Consider the following 22,063-nt stretch of genomic DNA (forward strand, 5'->3'; position numbering starts at 1 on the left):
AGGAAGAAAATGGCACCACAGATGGCTCCAGGGCCGAGGAGGGAGCAGGTCATTGTCTAGCTAACCTATCCCAGACCCTGGGTTCACTGTCTGTGTCCTCTGCACTGGAAACATTACAGCCCCTTAAAACACGGCCACTTTAGTCACAATTTGGTAAAACTATCTGAAGGACAGCAGGCGACAGAATTGGTGGTTCTTAGTCAGCCGGACTGCACATGACCACATTTTTGGTTGAAGATGATCAAAATTAAAATAGCACATTTAGGGGCAGGGAAACGGTTCAGCAAGCAAAATGCCACACAAATCGGAGACCTAAGTTCAATCCCCAGAACCCACATTAAAACGAACCAACTACTCCAGATGTGGTAGTGTGCATCTTTAATCTACCAGCCGCCCTACGTAAGGCAGGAGAATCAGCTGGAAGCTCGCTGCAAGGTGGAAGGCAAGAGCCACTCCTGAAAGCTGTTCTTCTCACCCTACATTCAAGTTGTGGTACATGTGCACACGTGCACACATGCACACACACACACACACACACACACACACACACACACAAATATACATACACAACAAAATTCAAATAGCACGTTAAAAAAACTCTCATAAACAGACACTGTTTTATGACTATAATCCCAGCTGTGTAGGAGAGAGGGCAGAAGGACAGACAACTCAGACTGGCTTGGTCAATGCAGCCAGATCTCATCTCTACTTGCCGCTCTTTCTTTCGGAGACAGGATCTCATGTGTCTCATGCTGACTTTGAACTTGTAGCTGTGCAGCTAAGGATGGCATTGAACTTCTGCTCCTTCCGCCTCCGTCCCAGGGCCAGGGTTACAGGACTGTGCCATCACACCTGGTTCAATGAGACACTTGGGAGCGAAGCCAGAGCTTGGCACATGCTACACAAACACCTTACCAACTGAGCAGCATTTGTAGGCTGTTCGTTAAACTACATTTTTAAAAATTTCATTTTATCATGTTTTGTGTGTGTGTGTGTGTGTGTGTGTGTGTGTGTGTGTGTGTGTGTCAGAGGCCAACTTGTGGGAGTCAATTCTTTCCCATTATGTGGGTCCCAGGAATTGAATTCTGCTTATCAAGCTTAGCAGCAAACACCCTTACCTGCTGAGCCATTTGCCAGCCTGTTTAGAGGATGGGGAAACTTGAATAGATACTGAAAGATCAGAGATAAATGGAAGTATCTCCTAGGGCATATTACAAGTATAAGAGATTATGTGGCAAAGGTTAGTGATGAAGCTGCAAATAACAGATGTAGTCTTGGCAGCCGGTTCTAGGAAGTAGGTCACCGGTAACTTTCCTTCCTGAATTCTGGGAATTTATTTAATAGGTAAACAACAGAGTAAGCAGTAATTTGATATGCACAATCTGCTTCAAGCTAAGTAGATAAAAGATGGGTGGAACCAGCCAGAGGGCACTGCTGACCCTGATCATGGTGGAGGAGAGAACTGACTCCTACAACTGTCCTTTGATGATCTCCACACATGTGCTGTAACATACACACACACACACACACACATACACACACACACACACACACACACACACACACACACACACACAAATAAGAAAGATAGAGGGAGCCGGGCGGTGGTGGTGCACGCCTTTAATCCCAGCACTCGGGAGGCAGAGCCAGGCGGATCTCTGTGAGTTCGAGGCCAGCCTGGACTACCAAGTGAGTTCCAGGAAAGGCGCAAAGCTACACAGAGAAACCCTGTCTCGAAAAACCAAAAAAAAAAAAAAAAGAAAGATAGAGGGGAAAAGATAGGGGGCAGGGCTGGGCCACATGCCTAACTGTCTGTGAAAACAGAAGGACCCAGGTTAAATCTCCAGCACTTCAAGAAAAAAAAAATGGGGGAGGGGTTAGAGTCTACAGCACTAAGCACCAGTTAAAATTCAAATTTCAGGCCAAGCACAGTGAGGCAAGCCTTTCATCCAGGCACTCAGGCAGGTGAATGAATTTCTATGAGTTCCAGGCCAGCCTAGTGCAAGGCTACATATTGAGACCCCCATGTTAAAACAACAACAACAAAAAACCCCAAAATTGAATTTCAGAGCCTGGTGTGATGACTCGTGCTTGCAGTGGGAAGGCTGAGACAGGGGGTTGTCATAGACTTGAGCTATTGAAGGCTATGCAGTGAGTTTGTTTTAAGTAACAGCCTGGGACAGTGTCAGATCTTGTTTGCAAAACAAAACAAAAATGTGAATTTCAGATCTATCATCAATAACTTTTTAGGATAATTATATCCCATGAAAAGTCAGAGTAATGTTTATCATTAAAATTAACCCTAGCAAGCCGGGATGTGGTGGCACATGCCTTGAATCCCAGCACTCAGGAGGCAGAGGCAGGTGAATCTTGTGAGTTCAAGGCCAGCCTGGTCTACAAAGTGAGTTCCAGGACAACTAGAGCTGTTTTATATAGAGAAATCCTGTCTCAAAAAAACAGAATAAAAATAGAAATAAAAGATTTAGGCTAAAACACAAATTGAGCATCTTCCATTTTATTTGTAAGTCACACACCTTTTTGCAGGTCAGTTACTCTGTCTGGTAAGTAATTAAGTGGTTGTTAAAAAAGACCTTAGAGATAATCTAACAGAACATTTACTTTATGAACAGAGGGCTGGAGATCAGAGTGTGGGCAAGCCTGCCAGCTGTCACCAGGCCAAATGGGGCCAGATCTAAAAGCCCTGTTGCTAGAGATAGTTTCCATGTCTGTTAGTTTGTTTGCTTGAGATAGGATCTTACACTATAGTCCAAGCAGGCTTTGAACTTCCAGCAATCCTCCTGCCTCAGCGTCCCAAGTGCTGGGATTACAGGCATGTGCTACTGCACTTGGCCCAAGTCTATTTAAAAAATGACTTTATTTGGAGATGGAGAGATGTTTCAGCCCTTATGAACACTTGCTGCTCTTTCAGAGGAACCAGATTCAATTCCTAGCACCCACATGAGTGTGTTACACAAGGTTCACAAGCTTGTGACTCCAGTTCCAGGGGATCTAAGCGCCTCTTCTGACCTCTGCAGGCAAACTGGCCACACACATAAAATAAATTCATCAACTATAAATAACGCCCCCCCCCCATTTATTTATTTATTTATTTGGTTTTTCGAGACAGGGTTTCTCTGTGTAGCTTTGCGCCTTTCCTGGATCTCGCTCTGTAGCCCAGGCTGGCCTCGAACTCACAGAGATCCGCCTGGCTCTGCCTCCCGAGTGCTGGGATTAAAGGCGTGCGCCACCACCGCCCGGCCCCATTTATTTTTGAATGTAGTTTCTGGTGATAATAAAATCCTCTAAGATGGCTATATCAAATTTTTATTGATTTTACTGTGTATGTGTGTGTGTGTGTATGTGTGTGTATGCTGCTGAGGACTGAACCCAGAACCTTGTGAACGACAGGCATGTACTCTTAACACTAAGGGGCACTCCAACCCTGAAACTAATTTTAACAGTTATTTAAGAGAAATAAAAGGACGGGAGTTTTAGGTCAGCGGCAGACCTTAGCATGCAAAGGGTCCTGGGCTTAATCCCAGAAAGGGGGCGGAGAGAAGGATGGAGGAGGAGGAAGGAAGAAGGGGCTGGAGAAAGGGCTCAGCAGTTAAGAGAGGGAACTGCTCTGGCGGAGGACCCAGGTTTGTTTCCCAAACTCAAGACAGGGCTCACGACCACCTGTAACTCCAGCTCTAGGGGATTTGACTCTTTCTTTTGGCTTCTGTGGGCACTGCACTTGTGTACACACATCCTTCCTCACACACAAACACATAATTAAAATTAAAAATCCTTTCTTTTTTTTTCTTTTCTTTTTTTTTAAAGATAGGGTCTTACTATGTCCTGGAGCTCACTCTACAGACACAGAGATCCACCTGCCTCAGATGGGATAAAAGGCATGGGCTACCATGCCTGGCAAAATCTCCCCCCCCCCCCAATTATCAGAGCTTTATTAGAAGGAGGGAGGGGACAGAAGAGAGCGACCAGGCCTGTGGAAGACATGTGGAGAGAGAGAGAGAAAAGAGAGAGAGAGAGAGAGAGAGAGAGAGAGAGAGAGAGAGAGAGAGACAGAGACAGAGAGACAGAGAGAGAGAGACAGAGAGAGAGAGAGAAAGAAGAAGAAGGAGGAGGAGGAGGAGGAAGAGTCGGGAAAAATCTTTTTTTTTTTTTTTTAAAGTTTTTCCAGACAGGGTTTCTCTGTGTAGCTTTGAGCCTTTCCTGGAACTTGCTTTGTAGACCAGGCTGGCCTCCAACTCACAGAGATCTGCCTGAGGGCAAAATCTCTTTAAGGAAGGAAATAATACACATCCTATAATGTCTTTAGGAGCTACTAAGGAATTTCTGTGTGTGTGTGTGTGTGTGTGTGTGTGCGCGTGCGCGCGCGCGCGTGTTGTGTTGTGTTGCTAAGGAGCAAACCCACAGTCTCACATGCGCAAACATGCATGCTACACTGAATGACATTCTCAGAACCAGAGGAACTATTGAGGAAAAGTGCACTGTTAAGTTGACCAGCTACTCAAAACCTATGCCACTTATAAAAAGTTTAGAAATGGTAGTTTGTTCAGGAGATGAGTACCAAGAGGAGATTCTGGTCCTTAAGTGTGCACGGTGAACACTCAGTATCCTTGTAGGTACGAGATCAACAGTCACATCATGAAAAATGAAGAGACTCTTCCCAGGTGTGAGATCAACACCAAATCACAGGTTCAGATTACTGCTCTATCTTCTTTAAAGAGTTTTAGTCCTTAGATTTAGGTCTCCACCTCCTCTGTCCTGAAGAAGTGTCTTCTGAAATAATAGGTAAAATCAACATCTTGTTTCATTTTATGTACAAGAGAAGAGGAACCCAGAGAGGAGAAATTACTTGCCAAATGAGACACAGTTTATGGTAGTGCCACAGCCAGAATTCCTATTTCATGGCTCCTGGACAACAGCACTGTATTCTCCTCATTTTCTTTTCTTTGGTCTTACATTCTTTACATCTGTCTTTCCAGCCATCAGTAGTTACCCGTCTAAAATGAAAGAGCTCAGTTGGTATAGTGCTTGCCTCGAATACATTAAGTCCTGGGTTTCAGTCCCAGCACTTCATAAACTAGGCATGGTGTCATGTACGTCAAATCCCAGCGCTTAGGAGGTAGAGGCAGGAAGATCAGAAGTTCAAGGCTACCCGCAACTACATTAACAAACTGGAAACCACCAGCCTGGGCTCTAAGAGATCCTGTCTTAAATACTTCTCATCACACAACTGTGACACTTCATTCTCTTCCCTCAAACAATTGAGTATTGTTGTTCTCAATGGTAAAATTGTTCTCAAAGTAAAAATTAAGTAACAATAACTTTAATGAAAAATGTGGTGAGATATTGTGCACCCTAATAGAATTTGCCTGAAGATCAGAGAACAGAACAACACTAGATTAAACATAGAGGCCAGGCAGTGGTGGCACACACCTTTAATCCCAATACTTGGGAGTCACACGACTTTAATCCCAGCACTTAAGATCTCATGCCTTTGCTTAGGAAGCACACATACCTTTAATCCCAGCACTAAGAAGGAAATGAAATGGGAGGCGGAGAAAGGTATATAAGGCATGAGAAGACAGGAACCAAGTCTTTCGGCTAGAGGCTTTTCAGGCTGAGGAGTCCTGGGGTTAAGACCTGGCAGTGGCTTGTTTCTTTGTCTCTCTGATCTTTCAGCTTTTACCCCAATATCTGCTCAGGGATTTTTATTAAAAGACTGATTTAAGATTTCAGCAACAGAAAAACATAGGTTGAGGCATGCCTGCCTAGTACTGTAGCCACCTGGTAAGTGGTACATCTTGGACATTCAACAGGACATGAAGCTTCTCAAAATGGAGTTTCACCTGTCCCAGAAGCACCTGGTGATTTCTGATTGTGATGCCATGAGATCTAGAGACAACAAATCATCTCAAGGCTAATATTTTGAAGGAAAATCAAGTCAATAAGTTATTTCTCGTGTTTATATCAACCTTTGCCCCCAGGGGAGTATCAAAAGGTAAACACGAGAATAAACTAAATATAGATGTCTCCACATAAAGAGAATATTTGGTGAATTAGAGTTGATGACAGTTACATTAGGTAGAAACTTTGGCCTCTGATCATCCACATCCTTTTCTGTTCTTCAAAACTAGTCTTTAGCAGGTAGCTAACTCTATTCAAGCATGAGAAGCAATCTGGAGAATTCTATATACAATACTTCAAAAATAGAAGAATGGAATGAAAAAGATGAACAACCTAATAATCTCAAAATATCTCCAGGAGTCTCAAAGAATTACTTGTAGCTTAGGAACAAAAACAAAACAAGACAAAAAAAGCAGGGAAGAGGAGTCTTAAAGACAGGGGATTCTAAGAAGGCTTTTGTAAAACAGGAGTGGAAGTTCTTATAGAGTACAACTTCGCAAATAGGTAAGGAAAATAAACATTCAGTTACTGAAATTAAAATGATTTGCTAGAACTGTGAGAAAAATCCTAAAATGGGGCTGGGAAGATGTGTCAGTGTAGTTCCTGAGTTTGGATCCCCCAAATCCACGCAAAAAGCCAATAGTAGTAGCAACATTATTGGTTACCACCTGGGGGAGCAAACAGGTGGATCCCCCAGAGGTGCTGACCAGTCAGTCTAGCTCAAACTGCAAGCTTCAGATTCAGTGAGAGACCCTGTCTCAAAAAATATGGTGGAGCGCAAAGAGGAGGTCACCTGATGTTGACCCTGACCTCCATAAGCACACTTGCATACACATCTGCACACATGGATGAACATGTGTGCGTACAGAGAGAGAGAGAGACAGACAGACAGACAGACAGACATACCCCCTCCCTCCGCTATTCTGATCTATTTGGTTGAGTTTGCAGATTCAGAATTTGTAGGCATAGAGCACTAACTGTGGAACATAATCCTTTAAGTGTACAGATGACAGAGAGATTGTCCTCCCCCTCCCTGTCTCAGTCTCTCTCTTAGAAGGGTCTCATGTATCCAGGCTGGCCTCCAACTTGTTACTTATAGCTCAACATAACCCTGAGCTCCTGATCTTCCTGCCTCCACCTCTCAAATGCTAGAATCACAGGCATGTGCCACCATGTGAGGCAATGGATATTCTTATTCTTATTTATTTGTTTATTTATTTATTTATGGTTTTTCAAAATAGGGTTTTATTGTGTAGCTTTGAGGCCTGTCCTGGAACTCACTCTGTAGACCAGGCTGGTCTTGAACTTGGAGATTCACCTGGCTCTGCCTCCCTAGTGCTGGGATTAAAGGCATGTGCCACCACCGCCCAGTAGTGCCATCAGCCTCTCTGGGCCTCTGAGGCTGATCAGAGATGGGGCTAGGACATGAGCAACTTTCAAATAATGTAGAAGTAACTTCTGGCCAGGCAGTGGTGGCACACGCCTTTAATCCCAGCACTAGGAAGGTAGAGGCAGGAGGATCTGTGAGTTTGAGGCCAGCCTGGTCTACAGACCAAGCTCTAGGACAGCCAGGGCTGTTACACAGAGAAACCCTGTCTTGGGGAGAAAAAAAAAAAAAAAAGAAAGAAAGAAAGAAAAAGAAAAGAAAGAAGGCAACTCTGAACAAGCCCTGAAAGGCACACCAGTGAGCAGCATTCCTCTGCAGTGTCTGCTTCAGCTCCTGCTTCCAGGTTCCTGCAACAAAACCTTCCCTCCCAAGATGCTTTTGGTCACAGTGTTTAATCACAGATAGTACAAAGACAGTAGCCCAGGCTGATCTTGAACTTGATACCCTTCCTCTTCAGTTTTTGGAATACTGTTGGGATTATAGGCATGTGACTCATTCTTTTGTGTGTGTTGGGGGGGGCGTGTTGGTAGTGAAGGCCACTAATTTCAATTAAACCTAGAGCTTCACAGATTAAACCTAGAGAGTTAGGCAAGTGTTCTCTCATCAAGCTATGTCCCCGACTTCCTTTTTTAAGTTTTATCTTGAGACAGGGTCTCTTACTAAGTTGCCCAAGACGAATTTGAACTCACTATGTAGCCCAGGCAGGCCTTGAATTTGTAATTCTCCTGCCTCAATGTCCTGAATACCTGGGAATAGAGGCTTTATCTTCATGCCTGAACTGTCTCTTTCTTTTCTTTTTGTTTGTTTGTTTGTTTTTTGTTTTGAAACAGTATCTCATGAAGCCAAAGTTGGCTTCAAAATTGCTAAGTAGCAGAGGCTGACCTTGGACACCTAATCACCTGTTTCCTTCTCCCTAGTTGCAGGAGGTACTTGCTTGTCTCTTCATTTAAAAAAACAAAATAGATACACAGACACAGACACAGATACACACACAGACACACACAGACACACACACACACACACACACACACACACACACACACACGCGCGCGCGCACACACATGCACACGCACACATATGTATATACTTTTATTTTATGTGGATGGACATTTGGCATGCACGCGTGCATGTCTGTGCACTCTGTGTGTACAGTGCCTAAGAAGTCCAGATAAGAGCATTGGCTCTGCTGGGACTGTAGTTACAGATGTGTGTGAGTTGCCATGTGGATCCTTTCAAAAATCAGCCAGTGCTACTAACCACTGAGCCATCTCTCTAGCCCTGATTCTTCATTTCTAAAAAACAAAATTAATGGACAAATAAGGTATATTTGGCAATAATATAAAAAAATCTAATCAAATTTTTATACTGAGTGCATGTTATTGAAACTATGAAAAATATAGAAAGCTGTAACGAAGAAAGTATTTTTTTGTTTGTTTTATTTATTTTTTTTGAGATAGGGTTTCTCTGTGCAGCCCTGGCTGTTCTGGAACTCACAGACATCCATCTGCCTCTGCCTCCCGAGTGCTGGGATCAAAGGGGTATGTCACCACTGTCCGGCCAGAAAGTATGTATTTTAAAATTCACTATTGTACTTGAACAACTTCCAAGGTTACTAAGTGTGCAGAGCAATCTCTGGATTATGTTGTCTCAGTTACTGTTCTACTGCTCCGATAGACACTATGACCATAGCAGCTCTTAGGAAAGAAAGCATTTACTGGGGCTTGCTTAGAGTTTCAGAGGCTTAGTCCATTATCATCACAGCAGGGAGCACAGCTGCATGCATGGCACTGGACCAGTAGCTGAAAGCTACATCCTGGTCCACAGGCAGAGAGAGAGAAAGAGAGAGAGAGAGAGAGACAGACAGACAGACAGACAGGGCCTGGCACTTGGGATTTTGAAACTTTAAAGCGTACCTCAGTGACACACTTCCTCCAATAAGGCCACACCCCCTAATCCTTATAATCCTTTCAAATAGTGCCACTCCCCGGTGACTAAGCATTTAAATATATAAACCTATGGGGGCCATTCCTATCAAGCACCACAATGGTTTGTCAATGCCCTACTGAGAGACATTTAGCAACCATTTGCTATTCATACAGTGCTTCAAGGATTGCCGCAATACAATTACAAAGTTACTTCATTGTAATATTTGCAAACTTTCTCTAAATAACCTCTTCCCACCTGCAGTGTTAGCCCCGGGGTGGGGGTAGGAGGGGGTGGGTGGTGGGTGGTGGGGGTGGGGGTGGGGGTGGAGGCAGAAACCTGCAAGGGTAGGAGGCTCGCTGTAAAGACTGGTTTCATAGCAAGTTTCATGTCAGCTAGGCCTATACAGTGAGACTGAGAAAAAACAAGTCAAGGGCTGGCCAGATGGATCAGTGGGTAGAAGCAGTTGTTGCCAAGCCTCATGACCCGAGTTCAACCCCCAAGACCCATACAGAGAAAGAGAACCAACTCCCAAAAGTTCTCATCTGGCATCCACATACGCACCATGGCATGTGTCTTCTCTCCTAAATAATTATATATATTTTTAAAAGTAAGTACAATTAAAAACATCTTAAAATTTTTTTATATTTATTTGCTTATGTGTTTGTATGCATGTGTGGTGGTCAAAAGACAACTCTCTACCACATGGGTTCTGGGAATCGACTCGTCCTTACGCTTGGCATCAGGTGCCCTTACCCACTGGGCTATCTTGCCAGCTCCATGCTTCCATCAATTTGAAGGGATTTAGAATCACTATGGAAACAGATTCCTCCTCTATCTGTGAGAGATGATCTAGGTTAGGGTAACTGAGTTGAGAAGAACTATCTGAAACTTGGGTGGCACCATTCCACGGGCTAGAATCCCAGTCTGAAAGGGGGCGTTGGGGCATGTTGGGCGTAAGCACTTACCACCCTCCCGCTACCTGTCTGCAGATGCAATGCAGCCCACTAATTCCTGACCCTACTGCCCTCCCTGACCTCACAGACTGCATCCCCTTAGAAATGTAAGTCAAAAACTAAAAGCAAACCTAAAACAAACCAACCCCTTCCCCGCTTACATTGCCTCTGGCAGGTATTTAGTCATAGCAAGGAGAAAAGGAACACACCAGACTAAACCAGAGAGCTAGACGCAAACCCACGCTCTCTCAAGGTGGTCCCTCCCTGGTCCACCTTACTTTGTCCTGACTCCTCTAATCACGTCTCTTCATTTCTCAGAATAACCTAGGTTTAAAGAAATATTGAAAGCAGCTCGCGTGTTCCCATGGTGCCTCCCTGTCAGGAGGTCCACTCTGGTCTCCTCCTTCCCTGGTTTCTTTTCCAGGAAACATTTTAGTCCTTTGCTTCCTTTTGGCAGCCAGGAGCCCCGCCCTGTTTTACCACCAGTGCTGAAATTGTGCCTTTGAACCTCAGCCCAGGCCCTCTGTGCATTTGGAGAAAAGGACTTAAGGTTTTATTTTAATCTTGCACAATAAGAGGGGGTGAGTACATTCTCTTTCGGTTTCCTACTGAAGGAGGAAGGTTCTGGAATAGGAGGAGCAGGGGTCGAGGGATTTAACAAACAGTCCAGTGGTTCTAGGCTCTGCCTCCTGACTTTTCTTTTCACTATATGATCTGTATGGGTTTATTGGAAAACACTTCCAGGAAGTGCTGGCAAGCCAGTCTAATTCACGATCCTCAATGGACAGTAATCCTGTTTCCTTGTTCAGCTAAATTATTAAAGCCATAGGCTTTTTAATGCCACACTGCTGTTAAGATAAGCACCGAGAAAGAGGAAGATGTTTTGCTGTGCTGGGCCCCTTAGAATGATGTAGGCTAGTCAACAGGATGGGAAAATAAACAGATTCAGAAAGATGCTGGCAGGGCTGAGGATATGACTCTGGCAGAGCACCTGCCCAGCATGCGTGAGGCCCTGGGTCCCATCTCAGCACCACAAAGCAAGCAAAGGGGCAGAAAACAGGCGAGAAACACCAGACTCTCCTTTAGAACCTTCTACAAGGTTAAAAACAACTGGTAAGTTAAGGATTCACATTTTCTTTCTTTCTTTTTTTTTTTCCCCAAGATCACAATCAACAATGAAAAGAATCTTTATTGAAGAACACTCTATGAAAATGCGTGAACAATTCTGGATTCTGGACGTAGCTCAGTTGGTAGAGTAATTGCCTAGCATGCAAGAAACCTTGTATTCAAACCTCATCACCATAAAAAATTATGAACATAAAACTTTTAAGTGTAGATGGAGTTTTCCTGTGCTGGCAGCCACTCCCAAATAACCACTCAGAGACTTATATTATTTATAAATGCTTGGTCAATAGCTCAGGCTTGTTACTAGCTACCTCTTACATTTTAAATTAACTAATATTTCTTATTTACCCTCTGCCACATGGATCTTGGCTTCTTACCTCATTTTCTACACAAGGATTCACATTTTCATTGAAGAAAACAATGAGACCTTAGGGCTCAGTTGGCTCACACGTGTTCAGTGAAGGGCTGACCAATGTAGGCACAATGATTGTCACCACCAACACCTATCTTTGTAGCCTATACTTTAACTTGTTTTTCTTTTTCTTCAAAATGTAGCCCGGTGCTTTTCTTATTCTGGACATTTAATAACATCTACGGAACTGCTTTTTCTTTCTGTATGTGTTTGTTTGAGACAGGGCCTTACTATGTAGCTTTGGCTGTCCTGGAACTCGCTATGAAGAATAGGCTGGTCTCAAACTCATAAAGATATATCTACCTCTGCTTCTGTCCTATAAGTGCTGAGATTTAAAAGTATGCATTACCATGCCTGGCTCTCTTTCTGTTTTTGACACAGAGTTTCCCTATATAGCCCAGGCTAGCATTGAGCCATAGTATAAACTAGGAACTTAAACTCTTCTTGCCTCTACCTCCTAAGTGCTGGAATTATAGGTGTGCACAAGTGTGCCCATCTTGAAATATGTATTTTAATAGTATATGACTCATTAAATTAGCAAAAACCTATCTTTAAAGGAACTGGGTAAGTAATCATTTAGTTCTTTAATGACTGAGATTATGCCTTATGTCCTCTGTTGCCATGATAAAACATGACCAAAAGCATGTTACAGGAAGAAAGGGTTTATTTGGTTTACAGGTCACAGTCCAGCATTGAGGAAAGCCAAGAAACTCAAAACAGTACCCTGGAGGAGGAGCCGAAGCAGAGGCCATGGGAGTGCTGCTTACTGGCTTGCTCCCTATGGCTTGCTCAGCCTGCCTGCTTACAGCAACCAGGACCACGAGCCCTGGTACCACCACGGTCTCACATCAATCACTAATTGAGAAAATGTCCCACACATATCTCCACAGGCCAGTCCGATGCAGGCAAGTCCTCAACCGAGGTTCCCTCTTTCCAAATGACTCTTATTTGTGCCATATTAACAAAACCTGGCCAGCACACTCTTTCCTTGAAAACAGTTTTGCCCACAAAGGGTTTATTTGGGTGTGTCCTTCTGGCTAAACGTATCCCTGAAGTCAAGCACTGAAGCTCAGAGCCACAAGAACAAACAGCTGACCACACACAAGCACCCTAAACCTAGGATGGTCTTTCAAACACACTAACAAAGCAGTGACCTACTTCTAGAAAGTCAGGATCTATTTCATCTCCCTCTCTTTGAGCCCTACCTAGCATTGCCATTTCTTTCTTCTTTCCTTTTTTTTTTTATTCCAAGAATTGCCATTTCTTAAATTTCTTAAAACGCCAGACTCTTACTTTTGCTGAGTTCTCGTTTCTCTGTGTGCACCAAAACAAAGATGATGAAAGCTGTCTCAGAGTTAGCCTACAGATGAAGTGATGTGGCCTTTGCAAGTATGGAGCCAGGAGTATGTACTCTGTACTCTGAGACTACAGAGCAGCCCAGAAATACACTGGTTCAAGCGTGTACTCTGCAGCCAGATGGCCTCGGTGCCAATGCCAGTTCTTCAGTCTGGTGGCTGCGTGACCCTGAGCAAGTGACTCAGCTTGACCCTCTCAAATTTTTATCTGTAAAATGGAAAATAACTGGCTCACCTTCAGGATTAAGCAAGATCATGGACTGAGTATATTTCTTGGCTCCATAGTAAGGGCTTTGTATCTGCTTATTACCATCACAGCTTACAGGCCCTCTCTGAAGGAAGCTTCTCTCTTCCCCCTTTCATTTGCTATGTTGCTAGATCTAGAGTCTGAGGGAATGAGAAGCTGAGAGGCTTGCACATGTCTATGGACTACACTGCACTTTCTCTCAACTCATACTGAGTTCAAGCACTCCCCCAGAGTGACTGTATTTGGACATGGCTCTTAGGTAAATAAGGTAAAGTGAGGTCACAAGGGTGAGGTCCTAGTCTTACAACACTGGAGACCGGACGTGCCTGCTCCGTGTGTGAAGGCACAGTGTGAAGGTGGCCATCTGTAAAGAAGACCTTCACCAGAAACTAGCCCCCTTTACTGGGGGAAAGACATTTCTGTTGTTTAAGCCATCTGTCTGTGGTGTTATGTTAGGGCAGCCCAGGCAGAATAAAACAGATTTTGATATCCTGAAATAATAACTAAAAATGTGGAAGTGGCTTTGGAGCATTGGACAAGATAACAGGTAACAGCTGGATGATCTTTGCTAGTGTACTAGTTAGTTACTGTTTTCCTGTCAACTAGGGTCATCTGGGAAGAGAACCCCAATGGAGAAAATGCCGCCATCAGAGGCCTGTGGGCATATCAGTGGGGCATTTTCTTAATGATTTAATGTGGGAGGGTCCAGCAACTGTGGGCGGTGCCACTCCTGGGCAGGCACTACTCCTGACTTAAATGAACCCTTTTCTCCTTAAGTTGCTTGTGTGTGTGTGTGTGTGTGTGTGTGTGTGTGTTTAATCACAGCAATAGAAAGCAAATTAGGGCAGCTAGAAAAAAAATGTAGATTTTTTTTTTTTTTTTTTTTTGGTTTCTCGAGACAGGGTTTCTCTGTGTAGCTTTGCGCCTATCCTGGAACTCACTCTGTAGCCCAGGTGGGCCTTGAACTCGCAGAGATCCACCTGCCTCTGCCTCCTGAGTGCTGGGATTAAAGGCGTGCACCACCACCGCCCAGCTAAAAAAACGTAGATTATTTTGAAAGGATGGGCAGTAGAAATATGGACGTAAAGGGCTGTTCTGGGGCTGGGGAGATAGATAGTGGATACAGCGCTTGCCAGGTAGGAGTGGGGACTAGAGTTCAGGGCCTAGAACCCACACACATGCCAGCTGGGTGTGGTGGTTTGTCCTAATTCTAGCACATGATGTCCACCTCAGGCCTCTATATACATATGTACACAGATGAACATGCACACATATATGTGTGCCCCAACACATGAGAACGCAATCCATTCACACTATAACACATAAGCACGCAAAATAAAAATGTACCAATTTTCCAAAAGAGCTATTCTGGCCTGGTGATCTGAGTTTGATCCCTGGGAGGCACGTGGTGGATGGAGAGAACTGACTTCCGCAATGTGTCTTCTGATCTCCACTTGAGTATCATGGCATGCATGTCACACACACACACACACACACACACACACACACACACACACACACACACGATAGCATGAATGTATATCATACATGTGTACATAGCATACATAGTGAATGTAATTTAAAAAGTTAAAGAACAGACCAATAAAAGCCTTATTCACAACAATAACAAAAACTAAGATTCCTCTACAGAAACAGCAAGAATGCTTTCACTCCTGGATGGAGAAAGCTGCCAGGCTAGGGAGGAGCCAAGGAGGCAGCATTTGCTGAGCAGCACAAGGCTCAGGTTTGGTCTCCAGCACAGTAAAAAAAGCTCTCAAAGCAACTAAATGAAAAAAAAAATTGCAAGTCATATTCTTTGACCTACCAGTTTATTATTGGGTAATCTTCTAATGGTTTAAAGATTTACTAATACATCTCAAAATTGCAAATCATTAGAAAAATCTAAATAGCAGGAAAATATTAAATAAATTATGGTAGATCTTGCCTAGGCTGGCTTTAAGCTCATGATTCTCCTTGCTCAGCTGGTATTATAGGTGTGTACCACCATGCCCAGTTAATTATGGTTGTTTTGTTTTGTTTTTTCAAGATGGGTTTTTTTTCAAGATGGGGTTTCTCTGTGTAGCCTTGGCTGTCCTGGAATTTGCTCTGTAGTCTAGGTTAGCCTTGAACTCAGAGATAGATCTTTCTGCCTCTGCCTCAAGAGTGCTGGGATTAAAGGCATGCGCCACCTCACCTGGCCTAATTATGCTATCTTTATGGTAAAATCTTCACAACCACTGAAGAGTTTTTGATGCTGCTGCTGAGCTATCCTGGACTCATTTTGTTTCTGGATAACTTTGTGTAGGAGAGATCCTCCTATTGAAACTATCTACAACAGTCTCAGCTGACCAAACACTCATTTGTACTCTATTTCACTCCTGTGTCCAGAGCGGTCACACCCTTTCCTCAGCCAATAATATTCATGTTCTAATCTTCTACGATCAAGAAACAAGCTGTCCCCACCCTAACCCCAAACAAATTGAGATCAAGTTTGTTGAGAAGATGTAGAAAAGAAAGATAAACAAGTGATAAAGATGATGGGTCCCGTCCTGGTGTAGGGACCGGAGAGCTCTTTACTTGGCAGGTCTTCCTGCTCCTTGGCGAAGTGTATATCTAGAATCTTTACAAGAGGGAGGACTTCTTAGACAAGTGAGTCACGTCCTCCTCCTCTGTATGTTCCAAAATATGAAGTCGGCTGTGTTTGTAAAGTCACCCACTCACCGCTAAACAGGGTGAGCTCCTGGCCAGTGAGCATGGGGAAAAAGTGAGATACAATTCCTTCATCTACCACTTCTGTTCTCTACAAATGGCAGAGCAGGGCCAGTGAGACCCCTGGGCTCAGAGGGTGATGACACTTGCCACCGAACCTGATGACATCTGAGTTCCATCCTTAGAACCCACACGATGGAAGGAGAGATCGGATTCCCACAAATTGTCCTCTGACGCACTAACACGCGCGCGCGCACACACACCCTAAATAAATAAATGTAATTAAAAACCAGCAGAGCAAATATTAAACACATATATGTTTATGTGTGTACACATTATATATAAACACAGTGTAAATTTTTAAAAATTCATATTTATCTTTGTGTATGTTTGTGTCACAGAATGACATACAGGAATCAGTTCCCTATTTCCACCACATGGGTCTTGGGGATTAAACTCAGGCTGCCCAGTCAGGTCTAGGCTGGCCTTGAACTCATGGCACTATTCCTACCTCAGCCTTCCTAGAGGCAAAATATTTTAAGAAACATTTGAAAAACTACTACTTAGGAACTGGGCACAGAAGCACACACCTTTAATTCCTGCACTCGGGAGGCAGAGGCAGGTGGATCTCTGTGATTTCAAAGCCAGCATGGTCTACAGAGTGAGTTCTAAGACAGCCAAGGGCTACACAGAAAGACCTCACCTCAAAAATAAATAAACCCCAAGCACAAACCCCAGTATGTGAGCACACCGATGAGAGATCTTTTAAGCATCCAAACAGTGAAATTCACAAAACTAACTGGTACAGGACAAGTTTTTTTTGTTTGTTTTTTATTTTAAAATGTATTCCAAATGTATTGGTGTTTTGCCATAGGCATCAGGTCCCCTGGAACTGGAATTACAGATAGTTGTGAGCTGCCATGTGGGTGCTGGGAATTGAACCCAGGTCTGCTGGAAGAGCAGTCAGTACTCTTAACCACTGAGCCATCTCTCCAGTGCAAGTTTTTAAGTCTCAGATTTTGTGGTACTCACAAACCCATTCTCTGATTTTGTAAAATTAAATAAGCAAGCGACAACAAATATATTCACATAGAAAAATATAAGGTATTTAATTTTTTGGTTTTTTTTTTTGGGGGGGGTGTTTCGAGACAGGGTTTCTCTGTGTAGCTTTGCGTCTTTCCTGGAACTCACTTTGTATCCCAGGCGGGCCTTGAACTCACAGAGATCCACGTGCCTCTGCCTCCTGAGTGCTGGGATTAAAGGCGTGCGCCACTGTTGCCCAGCACTTATTTTTATTTTTTAATTCAATTTTTTTTTTGTTTTGTTTTTCGAGACAGGGTTTCTCTGTGTAGCCCTGGTTGTCCTGGAACTTACTCTGTAGACCAGGCTGGCCTCAGGCTCACAGAGGTTTGCCTGCCTCTGCTTCCCAAGTGCTGGGATTAAAGGCATGAGCCACCATCACCTGGCAACTTCTTTTTTTTTTTTTTTTTTTTTTTTAAGAAGCATAAATATTTATTTGTAACAAAGGAGTTTGTGTACAGTGTTGAAAAGCTATAACTTCTTGTTAAATTCACATTTGCACTTCACCTTTTTAAACAAACATTTATAATCATTATTTTATACAGATACAGATATGTAAATACAACATTGAGTTCAGTGGTCCTTCAGCATTTTCCACTTAAATGTTTTTTTTTTTTTGAACATAAAAACAGGCTATAATTCCAAAGTCCAGAGTTATTTGAAACTGGAAAATATTTTCTCTGTAGAAAATAGTAAAAATGGTAACATTTCCCAATAAGCCCCTTTAAGCCACATAATAGCTGAATTATACATATAAATATTGATTAGATTCTGTGATACAGAAGAAACCTATCTTCATCTGTTCAGAGAGCTATGCTTTACTCAAGTTGTGTAAGTGAGATTCCTATTCATCTTCCCCTTCACTGTTTGATTTACAGCAGATATTTTTCTATAGGCTAATCTATAATCTAAAAAGCTTAGCCTCCCCTCCTAAAAATACAGCCAGCATATCCTTTCAGCTTGATAAGATACAAATTCTTATCCTAACAGTGAAATGTTTCACTAAAGCATGCCCAGTGATTGGGCAAAACCAAAACTTATTATAAGCTATGGTGGTATTTTATTTGTACTGAAATGTGATTTTAATTGTATGGTTGGTTACATCTACAATAAGCCACAGTATTCCTAGGGTCCCCCCTGCTAGGTAGCCTCCCTGGATCTGTGGGTTGCAGTCTGATTGTTCTTTGCTTTATATCTAGTATCCACTTATGAGTGGGTACATACCATGATTGTCCTGAGTCTGGGTTACCTCACTCAGGATGATATTTTCTAGTTCCATCCATTTGACCTGGCAACTTCTTAACAATATTAAAAAAGAAAATGAAGCCGGGCGGTGGTGGCGGCGCACGCCTTTAATCCCAGCACTCGGGAGGCAGAGGCAGGCGGATCTCTGTGAGTTCAAGGCCAGCCTGGACTACAGAGTGAGTTCCAGGAAAGGCGCAAAACTACACAGAGAAACCCTGTCTCGAAAAACAAAAACAAAACAAAACAAAAAACAAAAAAAAAAAAAAAAAAAAAGAAAATGAGTAATTATGTTTATGTTGTTGGAAAACAAGATGGTCAGTATAGGATAAGAAAAATTCAGTTGTAAAAATGAAGGATTTTGCCGGGCGGTGGTGGCGCACGCCTTTAATCCCAGCACTCGGGAGGCAGAGCCAGGCGGATCTCTGTGAGTTCGAGGCCAGCCTGGGCTACCAAGTGAGTTCCAGGAAAGGCGCAAAGCTACACAGAGAAACCCTGTCTCGAAAAACCAAAAAAAAAAAAAAAAAAAAAAAAAAAAATGAAGGATTTTTAAGTAAAAACCCTGAAATACTTTTTATTGTAATCATCGGTATAAATTCCTGATTCTTCCATCTCTTTAAAAGATAGATGTCCTAGTTCTGTCCATTCCCGAGGTCAGGTAACACTGAGAAATAATGACACTTTGGAAATGAATGCTAACACTGTGCAGCTAAGAGTCTCTACACATTTTCCCTGCTAAGAACAACCAAGCCTTGGAGAAACTGCTGCTTCCAGGCCTGGGACAGAAAACTTACGAGGAGGTACAGGAGGCTGGAGATGGAGCTGGGCTGGTGAAGCACTCCGCATGTGCAAACTCCTGGGTTTGATCCAAGCAGCACATAACTATCACCCCAGCTTCATTGTGACCCTGTCTGAAAAACCAACCCAACCCAAACAACAACAAAAGTAAAGCAGACTTCTGAAATAAGGATTTACACTCACATTAGGTCTGTGTCTCTTCAGTGTACCAATACATATTTATTGCCAACTGATTTCTCCATTATGAAAGGACAAATTACCTGTTGTCGATAATCGTTACATTTGGGGGTGGAATCCCCAAAACATCACAGCTCTGCAAAAGTTCTTTCCTTCGAATCTCTCCTTGATTGTAGTAATTTCCTGAGGAAACAGATACAACGGTACTTTAACAGCAGAGGCCTGTCGGCTCACTCATTCTTATCCTATCTTGTTCCCTAGGTGATTTAAACTGTCTGAAAAAGCCATGACCATGATAAGAAGTTGAAGAAAATAGAACATTTAATGTGAAGGTAGTCCTGGTCGCAGATGACTAGCAGAACACACACACGGTAGCACCACCATTTACAATGCTGATGTTTCTATTTATGTATGCATGATCAGGGAAGTTAAACAAACCACACATGCAACTGTTTTCAGCTCTCTGACTTGTAGCATGCAGATAATGACTAATTCACCAGGTTTCTTGGAAGGTTACTTAGTATACATTAAAGCACTCAATTAAGCAGGGTTTGCTTTCTCTTCCCTTTACCAGCTTTGTTTGAGACAGGACATTGATGTGTAGTCCTGGCTGGCCTAAAATTTATCATGATCAATTCATTTTAAAATGTATTTTGAAGCCGGGCGGTGGTGGCACACGCCTTTAATCCCAGCACTCGGGAGGCAGAGCTAGGCGGATCTCTGTGAGTTCGAGGGCTACCAAGTGAGTTCCAGGAAAGGCGCAAAGCTACACAGAGAAACCCTGTCTCGAAAAACCAAAAAAAAAAAAAAAAAATGTATTTTGAAGAGAAAAGGTCCAAGTTTCTACCATCACAGAATGAGGGGATACAGTCCTGTCGACACAGGTGTACCCAGAATAACTGAACTACAATCCATACTTAAGACAATAAGAACTCAATAAAGACTTTCACATATACTATTGGAGGACTAACGGAAATAGTGAAGTGATTGACAGGTCAAATAGAGCAAGAATGATTACTCATTCTTGGCCTTCCAGCACTTGGGAAGCTGAGGACTATATAACGGGTATCAGGTCAGCCTTAGCTAAAAAGAAAAGAAAGTAAAAGAAAGAAAGAAAATAACTAGAATTTAAAAAAGAAGCAAAAGACTTAATTAGAAATTTTCCAAAAAAATAATAAATGGCCAACAAGCACGTGAAAAGACACTTATCGCCACTAGTTATTAAGAAAATATCAAGAGTATCACTTAATACCAACTAGGATGGGCTATTTTCCAAACTGTAAAACTGTAAGTGTTGATGAGGAAGAAGTAAAAGCTGGGACTATAGGACATTGCTGGAGGGAACACAGAACGGGACAACTGCTACAGAAAAGTGTCTCGGGGTTTCTACTGCTGCAAAGAAACACCATGACCAAAAAGCAACTGGGGGAGGAAAGGGTTTATTTGGCTCACACTTCCACATCACCGTTCATCATGCAAGGAAGTCAGGACAGGAACTCACACAGGGCAGGAATCTGGAGACAGGAGCTGATACAGAAGGAAGATATGGAGGGGTGCTGCTTACCGGCTTGCTTCTCATGGCTTCCTCAGTCTGTTTTTTTTTTTTTTTTTTTTTTTAATAGAATCCAGAACCACTAGCCCAGGGATGGCACCACCCACAGTGATCTGGGCCCTCCGCCATTAATCACTAATTAAGAAAATGCCTTACAGCTGGATCTTATGGAGGCATTTTCTCAATTTTGGCTCCTTCCTCTCTGATTCCTGCAGCTTGTGTCAAGTTGACATAAAACCAGCCAGTACAAAAAGTGTGTCAATTATTCAGAAATTTATTTAGTTACTTTTTTTGTTTATGAGACAAGGTCTCATTATGTAGTCTTGACTGGCCTAGAACTTGCTATGAAGACCAAGCTGGGTCCACCTGCTTCTGTTGGGACTAAAGTCAGGAACCACCATGCCTAGCCTATTCAGAAATTTAAACACTGTATCACAATGTGACTCAACAGTTACATTCACAAGAACATACTTTAAAGAATTAGAAACAGTTATGCCAATAGATACTTGTACATTAATGTTGATAGAGTCATTATTCACAACAGCCAGAATATAAAAATCTAAGTAAGCAGCATCAACAGAGGAATTAATTAAAAAAAAAAATGATACCTACACAGAGCAAAAACATTACTCAGCCATGGAAACAAATGAAGTGGAGCTGGGTGGGATACAGCTCAGTGGTTGAGCACTTGCCTAGCATGTGTGAGGGCCTGGGTTCAATCCCCAGTACTATAACTCCTGCCTCACCCAGCAAATAGGAATAAAGTAGATGGGCATGGTGGCCTAGGCCATAATTCCAGTGTTCTGGGAGCTAAGACAGGGGGATTGTGAATTTGAGGCTCCTGAGCCACATACTGCATTTGAGGCCACCCTGGGCTACATGGTCAGATCCTGATACAAACATAACAATGTTCTGAATCATGCTACAATATTGATGAACTTTAAAAAATATTGAGGTAATATAAGCTGTGTATAAAATAATAATGACTGCATGATTCTATTTATCTAAGGCACCTAAGCAGGCAAACCCAGGGAAACAGGAAGTAGAATTGCAGTCACAGAGGCTAGAGGAAGGAAGGAATGGGGAGTTATTGCTCAATGGGTTACAGAGTTTCTCTTTGGAATGATGAAATAGAGGTGATAGTTACAAAACCTTGTGAAGGTACTTGCTACTGCTGAATTGAA

At 42.8% G+C, this 22,063-nt stretch overlaps 1 protein-coding gene across 9 annotated transcripts in view; it reads right to left on the minus strand.

The window, feature by feature from the left end:
• The window catches only part of Pigl (phosphatidylinositol glycan anchor biosynthesis class L), a 69,804-nt gene that overhangs the window by 34,882 nt on the left and 12,859 nt on the right, over positions 1-22,063 (minus strand). For 5 of the 9 annotated variants that reach the window (XR_008222299.1, XM_052757134.1, XM_052757135.1 and 2 more), the window contains exon 2: positions 19,411-19,510. The exons of 3 other annotated variants lie outside the window; for them this stretch is intronic. Coding sequence is in view for 5 of the 6 variants with exons in the window: in XM_052757134.1 (XP_052613094.1) it covers positions 19,411-19,510 (100 nt within the window). In the remaining variant the exon portion in view is untranslated. Of the gene's footprint in view, positions 1-4,401; positions 4,786-19,410; positions 19,511-22,063 lie in introns of those variants that run through there. One more of the 9 variants, XM_052757138.1, reaches the window with a different exon arrangement.

Source organism: Peromyscus californicus, unplaced genomic scaffold (assembly GCF_007827085.1).
Source record: "Peromyscus californicus insignis strain IS unplaced genomic scaffold, ASM782708v3 Scaffold_3__1_contigs__length_106647218, whole genome shotgun sequence".
NCBI lineage: Eukaryota > Metazoa > Chordata > Mammalia > Rodentia > Cricetidae > Peromyscus > Peromyscus californicus.